This window comes from Podarcis pityusensis (assembly GCF_964106645.2).
Source record: "Podarcis pityusensis genome assembly, chromosome: 6".
Taxonomy (NCBI): domain Eukaryota; kingdom Metazoa; phylum Chordata; class Lepidosauria; order Squamata; family Lacertidae; genus Podarcis; species Podarcis pityusensis.
The window spans coordinates 95100902-95116013 of NC_138030.1; the positions used below are offsets into that span (position 1 = coordinate 95100902).

Below are 15112 nucleotides of genomic sequence, written 5' to 3' on the forward strand. Positions count from 1 at the left end.
GGTTTGGTGAGTTGCAATGGGGCGTGGGGTGAATAAAGGAAGCAGAGAAGAGACCCAGGGAAGCAGAGTACAGGGAAACAAAAAGGATGGAGACGATGGTTTGCCCCAGAAAAGGCAAACAGTGGGAGGTTTGCCTCAGAAAAAGGTTGGTTACAGTGGGTTGTACTAAGTTAATTAAATAATTGGTTCCTGTAAACCCAAAACACCAAACACACAGGGGGCCACCAGAGTAACCTCTGCACAGGTCACTGTTTGGGGCCAGGGTCTTCCTTCTGTTCAGGAGATATTCCCGGAATAGTGACATATGCCGAAATGCAATGGTGTGGACTCATCTGAGGGAAGTGATTCTTACTCCAGTGATTTCACAAGAGTCCTAGCGGGGCAGAAGGGTGGGAAGGAATTAATTTTAATTCAGAAAAATAGTGTGCCTCAGCTGTTAGAAGTGTAGGAAACACTGAGCTAGAGAGCAGGTGAGACCTGGGTCTAAAACTCACTGCCAGCTCTTGCCTGGCTGTGGCCATGTCTGCTAACCTTGAAGAACTCAACTCGGAAGAGGATTACAGACCTCCAGTTCCGGCCCAGGCACATCAAACACTCCTACTGCTTTTGCCACAAGTAGTGTCTTGCTTCAGTTGGGCCGCACAGGGGACAAAAAGGGTTCTTAGCTTCACCTCTCCCTCTTCCAATGCAAGCAGATGATGCCTATGCCCACATAACTGTCAAACGCTACAGCAGATCCCAAATCTCCTTTCCCCCACCCTCCCCATGCCTGCTAATTTACCCTGGGTTGCTGTAACAGCAATCTTCCCATTCATCCTCCTGTAGTCTCACAGCTGGGTTTTGAGACCACAACTGATTCCAAAGGCAATACAAAGGAATTATACATGTATGCTCAGTTAACCTCAAAATCCCCCCAGCAGTCAAGAAACCAGATTTGCTCACTGCATGTTCATTCTGAAATTCCCTTCAAAAAGCTGCACACATTGTTCCAGCTGAAGTGTATGTGGAAGAACCTGCATCTGGGCTGTCCCACTTCAGAGAACATATGGGGTTCACACTACAGTATCCCCCTCACACACACAGCAGCTGAGAGGTGTTGGCTCTTGAATGGTGCAGGAAGACTGATGTCTGTAGCAATCTTGTACTTGGTAGAGCTGAAGGCAGAAGGAGGCAGCTGTGGCTGTAACGCCAAAGAATCTTACGCTCCCACAACCAGAATATTAAGTGATGGGGTACTGAAGAAGATTTCATGAATTTGTTGTGGGCTCTTCCGCTGTTTTTCTGGGTCTTGATTATTTGTTCATTTATTTACATAATTGATATCCTGCACCAGCAATAAAATTGAAGAAGCAAAAAAGTACATCAACATCATCATCATCATCATTATTAACAACACAGACAGCAAATTAAAACAAACAAAAGCAGCAGCAACCTGTTTTTTTTGTAAACCACTTAAGAGGTTTTATTACAATCAAAAGGTCTATAATTTTTATTAAATAAATTAAATAAAGACAGTAAAATAAAACTACTCTGCATTAAAATGCTTCTGTTTGCAGTTCCTAAAATCGTGAGAAAACACAAACGTTTTCTGTCACCTAAATGATACTGATGATGTCTCCAGGCAGGCCTCCATGGGGAGGGCATTCGAAAGAGGATGCAAGTGGTGAACCACTGTCTCTCTCAGATGTCCCTTAGATCCATTGCTGAATATTTCTCCTAATCAGCATTCCCACGGGCATCAAGATCAGCTCCTTAAATGAGGAATGAAATGTATAATCGTGTTAACTACCTTGCCAATTACTATGACAAATGAGCCATTGCTATAAGGCCTCTGCCAATACACACACAATTATGCTTTGGTGCACAGTGTTAAGGTCTTCTCCTTAGCAGTGACAGCTAAAGGATTAGCTTTTTTTAAAAAAAAAAGGTTAGACTTTTAGAGAAAAAGCTATATCACTGTTGGAAAGTGACAGTGATCAGTGGTGCTCTGTCTGCCTTTTCCCACTCTCTTTTGAGACTTTGGTACATCAAAAGGTGTCTCCTCCACCACCATAACCTTACTATCAAATATGGTCTTTTTTTGGCTATATATTTCTGTGCTCAATCAAACACCTACTAAGATGACCTCTGGCCAAAACTATATATCATATAAAACATGGCTTTACTGACAAAAATGGCAGCTCCCTGTCAAACTGTCACTCCCTCTTCACAACACCTAGTGCAACTTTCCCCAGGGCCCTGACATCATAAAAGTTTTTTTTAAAAAGCCACACCCTGTTTCAGAAGGTTGTGCAGGACAAGATACAGTAGAATAAATTAATTTTGCGAAAAGCGAGAAAATAATATTTCTTTCAAGTGTAGTGTTATGTTGAATAGCAATTGTTAAGTGTGTGAATTAGACAATAAGTAACTGTGCTATTAAGAAGAGTCGCCACAGTTATCAGCATGAGTTATCAACAGAAGTGATGCATTTCTGGTTGGGAATTGTGCAATGTGCAAATGTTTGCCAGCTTTTATTCTTTACTTTGCTTCGTTAAGGGATTGATCCACCAAGGAACCTGACCATTGACAACGTGACTACAGATTCTGTGACAGTCCACTGGGCTCCTCCTATTGCATCTTTTGACCACTATAGGATAGCCTACAAATCTGCCCAAGGTAACACTCCCAGGAGTCTGTGGAAACAGCTCACCTGGGTGTTTTGGGGTGCCTGCTTTCTTACAGGGTCTTGTGTGTTCTGACCAAACCCTACCCTAGTTGGTTCATTTGCCTCCTCCCATCTTGTTTCATCTGCTCCCAGTTAGGAGGTCCCTGAGAAGGCGTGTGTGAGGAGGGTGTAACCTTTGGCTGACCCCCTCCCACAACTACAGAACTCTCCCATAAACCCATTGCTCTCTGGAAAGCTAAGCATGTGTGTGTTTCCTTTGAAGCTAACTGTACAATCCTGTGTCCGTTTACTCAGAAGTAAGACCCTGTATGTTTGATAGGGCTGACCTCCAGGTAAGTGTGCATACGGTTGCAGCCTGAAAAACTTCTTCAGCTGGGTTCCACAAGATTAAAGAGTCCAGGCTTTCAGAATTCATCACTTCAAAGACAGAGATAGGTCATTAAAATAAAAGAAGGCTAAAGGTTTTGGTGAGGAAACTTCATTTGCATTTGACAAGCACCTCAAACTAGTGACTTCCAAACCAAAGGACTTTTGGTAATTACTTTGAAATACACATTTTCTAGAAATAATACACTGTGCATTTGATACTATTAGCCTGCGCTTTTTGGATCCAAAAGGTGCTTTGTGCATTGCATGGTGTAAACATGTATCTGAGGATCTGTGTACAGTATGTGTTACTTCTACATGTTCGCTGACACCTACAGTATGTCTCCCTCAGCAAGGGGAGTATTGTGGAAGCTCCTGTATTTTTCAAGGAAAGCTGTGCATTTGCAAAAGAGAATGAACTGAGTGGGGTGTGGGGCTCCTTCCGCAATTTAAATATTCTCATCCTCAAAAACCAGAGTAGACAGTTTTCTAGAGCAAGGGATTTATTACTGCTGTGCCACACACTCAAGTCACAAGTCTGTTTGAGGTGTTGAAGGAATGGAATGCAAAGCAGAAATAAAGGTGAGCGGCTTTTCCCACCCCCTTCATTAGGTTGCCCAAATATTTTAGAACAGAAAATTACAGGTTATAATATTTCAAAGACCCCCTAAGGGTCTGTGTATGTTAAACTCAGAAGCAGCACTTATTGATATGCAATTAGTTGCAAGTTTGTTAATGGGGGTAAGGTTATGCTTCCTCAATTTTGCAAAGAGAAAAGAACTCCATCTTTCGAAGAATGGTTACAGAAAATATGGGAAATTGCCTCAATGAACAAATTAACTTATTGGAGACAAACTTTAAACAACCAACAAGATGACATTATTATACAGAGATGGGCCATAAATTACAGAGTCCCTTTCAACTCTGTAATTTTATGGTTCTGTGATACTAATATAATGCCATGTGATTATTTTTCACCCATATGACGCTGTTCTCAGCTTTGATAGATGTATATATTTTTCTAGTGTGTATATATCTCACACATTAAATATTATTTACTATCTTTAATTTTCTTTACTATAAGATTCTTAAATTAATCACATAGAAATTTAGTACACTATTTGCACCTTTCTTAATGGCAAAGATGAGTGTCTGCATTATTTGAACCTACATATGCAGAAACCCTGAGGTGATCTCTGAGCTATAAAAAAAAAATAGCTGAACTATTTAGAACAATACAATATACCCAGAATTATTTATTTTGCTATGAACTGATCCTTCCCCCCACCCCCAAATGCCTTTAGCTGATAGAAGAAGAGGCCATGGTTGAGCTAATCTCTTTGGCTATTCTCTCCTGCTTCCAGTTAAATACTGTGTAGTTTCTTATTGCTTGCAGTCTTGAGCCACACTCGGTTGCAGATGATTTAGCAACGCTGGTTTGGTGCATGTCTTTCAACCTTTGGGTAGTGGCATCAGGATTCAGGGAGGGCACCCTGAATGTGGGAGTGGGAGGTATGCAGTCTGAGTGAGAGAGGTGACCCTGTTGGGTCCTCTGCCAGTCCGGTTCACAGCTTTATTTCTCCAGAGCTGGCCCTGGCTAGGGCAGCTCTTCTGACCACACTTGGCACTGGACCAACTTTTGATCAAGATGTGCATCTTTCCTCCAGAGTCTAAGGGCTCCATGGAGTTCCATTTGGCCATCTCTCAGATAGCCATATGGACAAACAAAAGAGAGAAGCAGCCAGAGCAGGCTTCCTCAACTTCGGCCCTCCAGATGTTTTTGGCCTACAACTCCCATGATCCCTAGCTAGCAGGACCAGTGGTCGGGGATGATGGGAATTGTAGTCTCAAAACATCTGGAGGGCCGAGGTTGGGGAAGCCTGAGCCAGAGGATGTGCTCTTCTGGCGACTTCTGTGGCAATCAAGGCTGGAAGGTCTGTGGGCTGACACCTGGCTGTTGTTAGCCTGTTTTTAGTGCACCTGGATTTGCTAGTGGTAATGGATCCATTTTCTCCATCCGAACAGGACGAGTGGACAGCCTAGTTATTGCCAAAGGTGTTACTGAATACACGCTCAGCCACCTGCAGTCTGCCACGGAGTATGAGATCAGCTTGAAGAGTGTCCGAAGCAGAGAAGAAAGTGAGCCTCTCTCACACACCCTGTATACAGGTATGGAATGCCTTTTGGGGGTTACACAGAAGGGTCCAGAGTTTACTTGTGGATGCAGGTGGCATTAGGATAAAGAAACATCAATGGCTGGTGGCAAGAGCTTCCTTCAGGAATTTGGCACCTTCGGTACATATCTTTAGGCAGCAAGCGAAAACGTTGCTCTGTAACCAGGCCTTCGGCTGATTAAACAACCTGTTTTCTATTTTTATGTTGTAAACCATCCTGTGATATTTGGATAATAGGGCATTATATAAATGTAATTAATAATGTTAGGTGGGCGCCAGGTAAAATGGTGGCTGCCAATGAACAACTGGGAGTGCACAGTATTCACTTCTCATACTTTCACAAGTAATGCATTATCACAGAAATGCTTGTTAAGCTCAAAACTGAATCTGCTGAGAGAACTGTAATAATGGGGGCAACAGGTAGCATGGACATAGTTGGGGGGGCAGGGGAGCAGGTGCCCCCTAGATCAATTTAAAAAATATAAATACTTAACTAACTAACCAATCACATCGGTTCTGCCCTCCCTAAGTCCTGCCCCCCCCCAACAAAAATCCTGGCTACACCCATGGCAGGTAGTACACTAAACAGAGTCCATTTTTTCTTAATGCAAATACCTTCTGCAATTTTGGGTTGGTGGTGTATCATAATGTGCCATTCATCTCATGCCATTGGTTTTGTGAGGAGGAGGCAGTTGAAAACATCATATGCCATTATATGCTTTGCTGTGTTATCTCTGAAATTGTACAGTGGTGCCCCGCAAGACGAATGCCTCGCAAGACGAAAAACTGGCTAGACGAAAGAGTTTTCCGTTTTTTGAGTCGTTCCGCAAGACGAATTTCCCTATGGGCTTGCTTCGCAAGACGAAACGTCTTGCGAGTTTGTTTCCTTTTTCTTAAAGCCGCTAAGCCGCTAAGCCGTTAATAGCCGCTAAGCCGCTAAGCCGTTAATAGCCGCTAAGCCGCTAATAGCCGTGCTTCGCAAGACGAAAAAACTGCAAGACGAAGAGACTCGCGAAACGGATTAATTTCGTCTTGCGAGGCACCACTGTACCTCTGCAAAGGCACTTCCATTCCAAGATACCAAAAGATCACGACTACTGTTAGATCAATAGAAAGGGGACTTCCTACGGAGGAATGAAAATAAAGAAGAGCCAGCCTAGACGCAATGGGGCAGACATTTTCCTATGTTTGCTTGCATGCCTCATTCACATATAAAGGGCAGAGGGAGTCCATTTTTAACATTTGAATGGACGCGCCTCTTGCTTCTCCATGGCTCCAAGCACCTTTCTCTCCATCCCAGCTCACTCCCAGAACCAGAGCTGGGCCACAAGAAATGTCAGTGAAGCGAAGGAGGGATGGAGAGGCCAGATGGGGAAGATTCACCCCCTCTAACTCATTAGCTACTTTTGGTGTCAAATTCAGACCCCACTCCCCACTTTGTGTGTGAGTGGGACTGATCTATGAAAAATAAACTGGCTGTCCCATCACATCTCAGTCAGGCCTCAACTTCGGGCTGTAGAGCCATGGCACGGTTTTCCTTTGGGCGCTTGCTTTGCTTCACATGCAATGACTTATGGTTTGGATACAGTACTTGCTGCTGAATCGTGAGCATATGGCTGCTACGTAGTTCCTTCTAGTTGCCTTACATTTTTGCTCCATGGTTTTTGGACTTTAAGCTGCTTCCAGGTCCTTGTCATGGCTGATGCCTGAAGCAAAGAAACAACTTCTGTGTTGACTCCCTTACCTTGCCTTTTTGTTATGCAGCCATGGATAATCCAGAGAGCTTGACTGCCACGAACATCACCCCAACGGAGACTCTGCTGAAGTGGGACCCGCCCATGGCTGAAGTTGAGAATTATGTCATTGTCCTCACACATGACACAGGTATGTCTGTGTCTGGTATGCAGGACTGTGTGGGGCATGGAGGGAGCACCCTGTGACAGGCTGGGAGAATTCGAAAGAGGCAGGTAGAGGAGGTTGGTGTGAAGAAGCAGGGGACGGGTATGTGTGTCTCAAACGGAGGGTCCTGGCAGCCAATTTACTCTCTAGGGCACTGTGCTGGTGCTAGAGGATGCGACCGTACTTCAGCTGATAACACAGGGGCCCATGGGATTTCATCTGGGCCTTGAAAGTCTGAGACTCTGGCCTGGCTCCTCAGTCTTGAGTATTGTCTGAGTGAAGGCAGCAGCAGAGCAAGTTGATTGGGCGCCTGGGGTGGTCCCATGGGGGCGGGGCAAGCCACCCACAGGGGCACCATGGGGCCTCTGGAATCTGCCTGCCTCCTCCCACTCAGCTGCCCTACAGCTGGGGGGTAGGCAACGGGAGGATCGTTTGGGCAGCGCAGAGCCTGCTGGCGCCCAAGCCACCACATCACTCCCAGGAGACACACATGCCGTCGGGTGAGTGCCGCCCAGCATTTTGTCACCCCCCTCAGTGGTGACACCCAGGGCAGACTGCCCCCACTGAACCCCCCTTGCTACACCCCTGAGTGAAGGTCAGTTGCACTTAGAGCGTCCCTGCCTGGTCCAACCACCTGGCCCATGCTTTGCTTCCAGAACACCAGCCTTGACCGTCAAGGTGGTGAGGGAATTCTTTGGAATGAAGAACTTTGCAAGTCATCACCACCCCTTCTCACAGTTCCTGGCACAAAATGCAGTGGTCCAGGAAGACCAGAGTAGGGATCACAAGACTTTTGGGACCAGCAGGAACTTTTGGGATTTTGAGAAAACATTGTTGGTTTCAGTCACAAAATGGCTGCTGTGGGATATGTAGCACAAGACAAAATGGCTGCCAATTCCAAAAGAGATGTTTAACCTTGGAATCCAATGCATGTTCAGTGTAGGAGAGGGTGAGCCAGTGCAAATGGGAACTAATCAGGAAAAGCAATCTCTCGTGGATCATGCATTTTTGAGGGGATATTTACTGAAAACTCTCACAAGCACTATAGAAGGTATTGACAGGCACACTTAGATGCCAAGTTGGCACCTTCTAGACCAAAGTGTCCAGAGTTTTTGCTGTCCTTCTGCAACATTCTCTACTTCCAGTGTAACATTCCTCCTGTAGTAGGATGGATTCACACAATCAATTTCCCCCCACCATGAAGTGATGTTTCCTTTCACCTTGGCATAGCTCCCAGTCCTGACAACCTAATTGTTCTCCACATTAATCTCAGTCTTATGAGTGGTCCATCCACAAGTTCCAGCAAGTATCCAATAGTCCTGATTTTTAAGACTTGGCATATTTGCATAGGCTATGACCTGCCTGGAGGCTTAACCACTGGCAAGTTTGGATTCTCCAGCAGGGGCAACTGCCAACTTATTGTCACTATCTGGACACCAATTTTGTAAGTCCACTCTCAGGCTCCTCCTTGTCCCCATGGCTATCTGACCATAAAGCCTATTTTATTTGAGTTGGATCTCACACTAGAAGGCTGTCATTTCAAAAGCCGCATGTTCTGTACAATCCATCCCCTGATTTATTTCTTTTTTTTTAATAATTTTTATTGAGATTTAAAATCACCCACCAACACCAGTAAAACATCAAATCTTATTACATATATCCTACTTTATGCTCCGTAGAGCTGTTGACTTCCGTCCTTCCCTTCCATCAGTTTTCCTATTCTATTCTATAGTTCACAGTTTCTTTGATTAGATATTACAACATGACATAAGATTTACTTCAATCCTGCCAAAATTTTCAAATTTGCACAGTTCTCACTTATATAGATCAAAAATTTACACCATTCTTTTTGGTACTTTGTCTCCTCCTGATTGCGAATTCTGTGTGTCAATTTAGCCATCTCAGCGTATTCAACCAGCTTTATCTGCCATTCTCCTATTGTCGGCATCTCCTGTTGCTTCCACTTTTGAGCTATCAGAACTCTAGCTGCTGTTGTTGCGTACAAATATAATCTTTGATCAGTCTTCTTAATATCTTCTCCCACCAAACCTAGCAAGAATTCTTCCGGCTTTTTGGGAAAGCTATACTTAAACATCTTTTTTAACTTGTTATAAATCAATTCCCAGAACTCTTTTAATTTATTACATGACCACCACATATGAAAGAAGTCGCCATCCTTTTCCTTGCATTTCCAGCAAGTTTTACTACTAGTTCTGTACATTTTTGCCAATTTGGTGGGAGTAAGATACCAACGATAGACCATCTTCATAACATTCTCTTTTAAGGCAGAACAAGCGATGAATTTTATACTCTCATTCCAGAGTTTGGCCCATACATCATAGTCTATGTTGTGTCCTAGATCAATAGCCCATTTTATCATAGCCTCTTTTATAAGTTCGTCTTTTGTATTCCATTCTAATAGGAGATTAGACATTTTTGAAAGTAGGGGCAACTGCCAACTTATTGTCACTATCTGGACACCAATTTGGTAAGTCCACTCTCAGGCTCCTCCTTGTCCCCATGGCTATCTGACCATAAAGCCTATTTTATTTGAGTTGGATCTCACACTAGAAGGCTGTCATTTCAAAAGCCTCATGTTCTGTACAATCCATCCCCTGATTTCAGTTGCCGGAGAAACCATTTTAGTGGACGGGACCAACCAGGAGTACCAACTCATCAGTTTGCTGCCCAGTACGAGCTACGGCGTCACGATGTATGCCACCAATGGGCCCGTCACCAGCAGAACCATCTTCACCAACTTTACAACTCGTAAGTATAGCCTATTAATTCTCACTGCCAGGAAATAACATTCATAAACAATTGACAGCTTGTTTTCCTGTGGGATATAGGAAACAAACTTCCAGATGAAGGATTTTTATATCCTTGAGTATTCAAACTGTAGCTTGCATATCACAAAACCCTGCAACAAAATTATTGCCCTACTCTCATTCATTGGCCAACAGTTTTGGATCCTCCTTCAAATTTGACTGCAAGTGAAGTGACTCGCCGAAGTGCCCTGCTTTCGTGGCTGCCTCCTATGGCTGAGATTGAGAACTACATCATGACTTACCGGTCACCTGATGGGAGCCGAAAGGTGGGTCCTTTCTTCCAATAAGTCTCTCATTGCCAGGGTGGAGCCAGATGATCTCCAGGTGTGCAGGGGGGGTTGTTTTTGCCTGAAGGTTGTGATTTCATTCCCATCCACCAGCACACTACCCCCCCCAAAAAAAACCCCTCAATCCATTTTTTGTTCTGTTTTTTTTTTGCAGTTTTCATAGTCACTTCCCCTCCCTTTTGTCACTGCTTTGGAAGCCATTTTTTCTCTGTTTCAGGTCCTTTGTTTGATGTTACAGTAGCTCTGCTGTGTTACCATTTCAGCACAGTATTTGCATAGCATGCAATAAATACTCATGGGATAACATTAAACTAATGGAAAGAAATAGCATACAAGTAAAAGTGGCCAGCAGTCTTCCCTAGCACGAGCCACAATTTTCTCACATAGTTACTCAAAGCATCTCCCACCCCTGTTTGAGCCATTGTATAATAATCAGGCAATAGGTGTTTTGCCAGCAACAGCACCTGATCTCTGCCTGCATGTAACAAGTGGGTTCTTGGAGGGGAGGGGCTACCCTTGTCCTTGCCTGCCATTTCTAATGCCATGATTTGTGGCCTTCACTCACACAAGGAGGACACAAAACAAGCAATTGAGAAAGTCATGAAACTTCATGGGATACCATTTCTGCAGCTAAACGGCAAGGTGTGGAGAGGAATAGAGTCATCCTCTTATCCAAAATTGCATCAGCTATGGCACATTTAATGTCACCGTTGTAAGCGCTGCATTTGAAAAGGCTTTGTGTGCACTATCTGGATGACATATTGCATTTTGCCATAAATAAACGAAATAAAGCAAATTCGCAAGACAAGCTGGAAGATGGACTGTGTGCTACAAATGGGGAACAAGAGTAGTTTTACCACACAAACCTCATCATGTGGAAAATCCATTGAGGCCCCACAACTCCATATTACTCCTGCAGGCCTCTCCTGTGTCCGAGAACCTCTTGTGGGAATGATTTGTGTGATATGTTCAGACATAACTGAAGTGATGGAATTAACACCCCCCATTAGCTGGGGGCAGAAGCCAACACTGCAAGGGAAACATGAGGCTCCCACTCCTGTGTTTCTCTTGCGACATAAATTTGAGGACAAGGCCACTTGCACAGGAGAATGGCAGGACGGGAAGGGGGTGTCTAACCCTTGGTCTTCCTGCTAGACATTAACAAGGGAAGCGCCTAAGCAGTATTCCAATTCTCACAATTTACTTCCAGCCTCTTTCCAGATGTGAAGGACTGCTTTCACACAACCTGACACCCCTCAGGTTTTAAGTTCAAGACCAGAATACTGATCCTCTAAATGCCTCCAGGTTCCACTTCTGTATTACATACCTGAGCAGGGCAGGCCCACCCATGAGGCAAAGTGAGGTGACCACCTAAGGCAGCAGGGTCCACAGGGGCAGCAGATCCTGATGTAGATCTTTCTTTCCACCCCCTCCCCTTGTTCCTGATATAGTTCTTTCCTCACTCCTTCTTCTCTGGCAGGCAGGCGGGCACCATTTTGGGTTCTGCCTCAGGTGCCAAAATGTCTCAGGCCAGCCATGTACGTAAGCCCCACAAATCTCTCCTGCTCATCTCTGATTTTCCATCTCTTTTCGTGACTGAGCACAGGAATTGATTGTGGATGCAGAAGACACCTGGATCCGCCTGGAAGGGCTTTCGGAAAACACAGAATACACAGTGCGCCTGCAAGCAGCCCAGGATGCTGTGAGGAGTGGATTCACCTCTACCATCTTCACTACAGGTGAGAGAGTCACACAGGGCTTTCTTTCTAGAAGAAAATGTGCTGGAACTCACCACAGGAGTTCCATTCCAGGCCCCTACATGCATACGTGAAATCGTGTATAATGGGGAAACACCCTGGAGAGCCCTAGTGGTTTATGAGGAGAACCCACCCTAAAGCCCAAAGAGGATCCCATCAGGCTCCAGGGAGCGTCTCCTTGCCAGCCAGAGGCTTGTTGAGGTTGCTCAGCTGAGTCACAATCACTTTTAACTGAGGTCCCATCAGAAGATTTAAAGACACATTTCCTTGGCCTATGCCAAAGCTGATATTGCTTAACAGATAAACTTAGTACCTCCAGACTACCCCCCTCCATACATACACAGGCTGGTTTCTATGTCTGACTTAAATTTCATAGCTGAAATGCATTAGCCTCCCTCTTCCCCACACAAAAAAGGCAAAAGCAAAAATGAGTATGGAGTGGAGTACAAAGTTAAGAGTTCAAACCAGAGGTACATGGTAAGTTGTCTTATACTGAGTCAAACCCTGGCTCTATCTAGCTCCTTATTGTCTTCACTGACTGGCAACAGTTCTCTGGTTTCAGGCAGGAGTCTCTTCCAGCCCCACCTGGAGATGTTGGGGATGGAGCCAGGGACCTTCTGCATGCAAGGTGGACCTAATGCCCTTCTCTTTAACCGTCCCAAAGGGTTTTCCACAGAGCAGTTGTTTGGCTCCAGGTTTAAATCTGATGGGGTGCATGACAAGATCGCAGGAGGGAGACTTCCTTTTTTATCATTTCATTTATTTTTATTTAGGACATCTGTTAGCCACGTATCTGCCATGGCTCACAGTTTGCAAACAAAGCATAAAAGTACAAGAATACAAATGCATTTTTAAAAGCATACAAAAAAAAACAAGTCATGGGAGGCAGAAAAACCCAGCATAAAGTCACAAACGCAAAGGGCAAGGCCTGGGCGAATAAAAAAAGTGTTCACTGGGCACTGAAAAGAGGATAGAGATAGTGCCAGGTGGATCTCTCTGTGAACCTCTCTGAGTGAGATGTTACCAGTGAGTACAGGTATGGCCAGGCTAGCTCTGTCTATGAGGGATCACGGCTCTTGCACTAGCCAGAGCCTCTACAGATAGGGCTAGATCTAACAGCATTTCAAACTGTAGACATGATCTTTCAAAGAAAGTTCAACCCTACCCAGAACAGACTAAATACCACCACCAAACAGATCACGCACCAAAAGCTCCTCTGCCTTAATATGGACCAAGCTTCCGTTAACTGGCCTCCATCCAGTCCATGACCAGTTGCAGCCAGTTCCACAGCTTCACCTGAATTTGATTAAAAGGGTAGAAGTGGGATTCTTCATGTACTGATGACACATTATTCCTAATTTCCAGATAACTTCTACAAGAAGCTTCTGAGTGAGGTTAAATAGCACAAGGGGCAAAATAAAACCTTGTGGCAAACCATAGAACAGCTGCCAGGGGACAGTGGCAATCTCCCAACACCACTTCTGGAGCCCATGATCAATATAGAAGCAGAAACATCATTTTTCTGGGCCCTCTGCTCCCACCACAGATAGTTAGTACAGGGAGGAACCGTGGTCAGTGGTATCCAGAGCTGCTCAAAGGTCCAGAAGGATCACACTCATCCTGTGTTTCCTCCAGTGTAAGTCTCTGTTTCTACCCAAAACTGGATTGAAATTGAACTAGACTAGGCAAATTCAATAGTATCTGGAATTGCCCAGCCGCCACTTGAGTACATTGCCCCAAAGGATCCTCTGAGTCCCCCATGAATTTCTTCTAGAATTACTATTCACCCATCTCTTTAAATGCCCCTGGGACCAGCAGGAAGCCATTGGTTAACTACAGGACTGAACTAGGCAGTCTACTGCAGCTACTGTTACAAGGCAAGGTAGACATTAAGGTGTTAGGTCAAAGTCCTCCAAGCATCCTGCACACAGCTCCAAGCCTAAATAACTGAAGTTCAATACATAACAGTGTTTTCCTGGGTCAGTGAAAATGAACAGCTCTGTCTACAGGTTTGACTGCCTAACATCTGTTTCTTTATAATATAGCAAGTATTTTTTTAAAAAATCAGATTCCACAGCCTGAATTTAGATTAGTTTATGCTACAAATAGGTGCATTTGGAAGAAGCAGGTGTCTACAGAAATAATAATATCTCACTGGAGAATGCTCCTGTGTAGACTCATGAAGATTGTGAAACAGCACAAGAGGGCACCCAGAGTGGAACGGCTTGTTTAGAAAGGGGATGCACAAAAGTGGTTGGATGTTGAATCCAATTACATCTGTACCTAAATTGTTCAAAAGAAGCAGGAAGGAGCTGTCCACCCATATAGTTCTGAAATCACTTGGTGTTTATATCTAGTAGTCTAAAAGGGCTGCCTTTGAACTTTCTGTGGATATATTCTTCATTGATGTGCATGAAAAGGTTTTTGAAAAGCCTGCCGGTTAACAGCAACAGCTATCAACAACCAAAAACCCTGCTTGCCTCATACAGCTATAGATCTGTGGCTATTGCATTATTCTCCCTTCCACTTGAGTTAGTGTAAAGGATTAGGGTGACTTATGTTGCTAGGGATGAAAGCCAATGCAGAGCTTTTAGATTGATCTTGCTGACAGATGAAAAGCATATCAGACCTCATGGCATAATTCAGTGTAGTGTCGCTGGTTTTTACATGGTTGGTATATTTTGATATATGCTGAGGTGACCAACTTCTGTACTCTCCAAACAGTGTATTTTCATTACAAAGTCAGCATAACGTAGCAGTAAGGGCTTCAGGGTTATGAGACACATGACAGAAAGCTGGTGTAATATAGTGGCTAAGTGACTGGGCTACAGGTCAGGAAAACCAGCTTGGTTTGAATTTTATCTCTGTCATGATGACTTTACCAGGTAGCTTTGAACAAGCTCTTGCGCCACCGCCATTTGCCTCCCAAGCTAAATCTGCAAATCTGCAGAACATAGCAAATCCAGAGACAAGCAATGACGGGGGGGGGGCAAATTTCCACATGAATACAGCACAGGAGAAAGGTCTGGTGAAGGAACACCTCCCTGAAGATCACAACCCCAGTTTAGTTTCCAACCCCATCGTCAGCAGCTGATCTTTCTAAAGCAAAAGATGCAGGGAACCTCAAGTGCAG

General features: G+C 44.4%; 1 protein-coding gene across 3 annotated transcripts in view; it reads left to right on the forward strand.

The window, feature by feature from the left end:
• Window positions 1-15112, forward strand: part of TNR (tenascin R) — a 383580-nt gene that overhangs the window by 354405 nt on the left and 14063 nt on the right. For all 3 annotated transcript variants that reach the window (XM_081012038.1, XM_081012040.1, XM_081012039.1), the window contains 6 exons: window positions 2539-2658; window positions 5060-5203; window positions 6973-7092; window positions 9733-9876; window positions 10071-10201; window positions 11829-11961. In XM_081012038.1, coding sequence (XP_080868164.1) covers window positions 2539-2658; window positions 5060-5203; window positions 6973-7092; window positions 9733-9876; window positions 10071-10201; window positions 11829-11961 — 792 coding nt within the window. The remainder of the gene's footprint in view (window positions 1-2538; window positions 2659-5059; window positions 5204-6972; window positions 7093-9732; window positions 9877-10070; window positions 10202-11828; window positions 11962-15112) is intronic.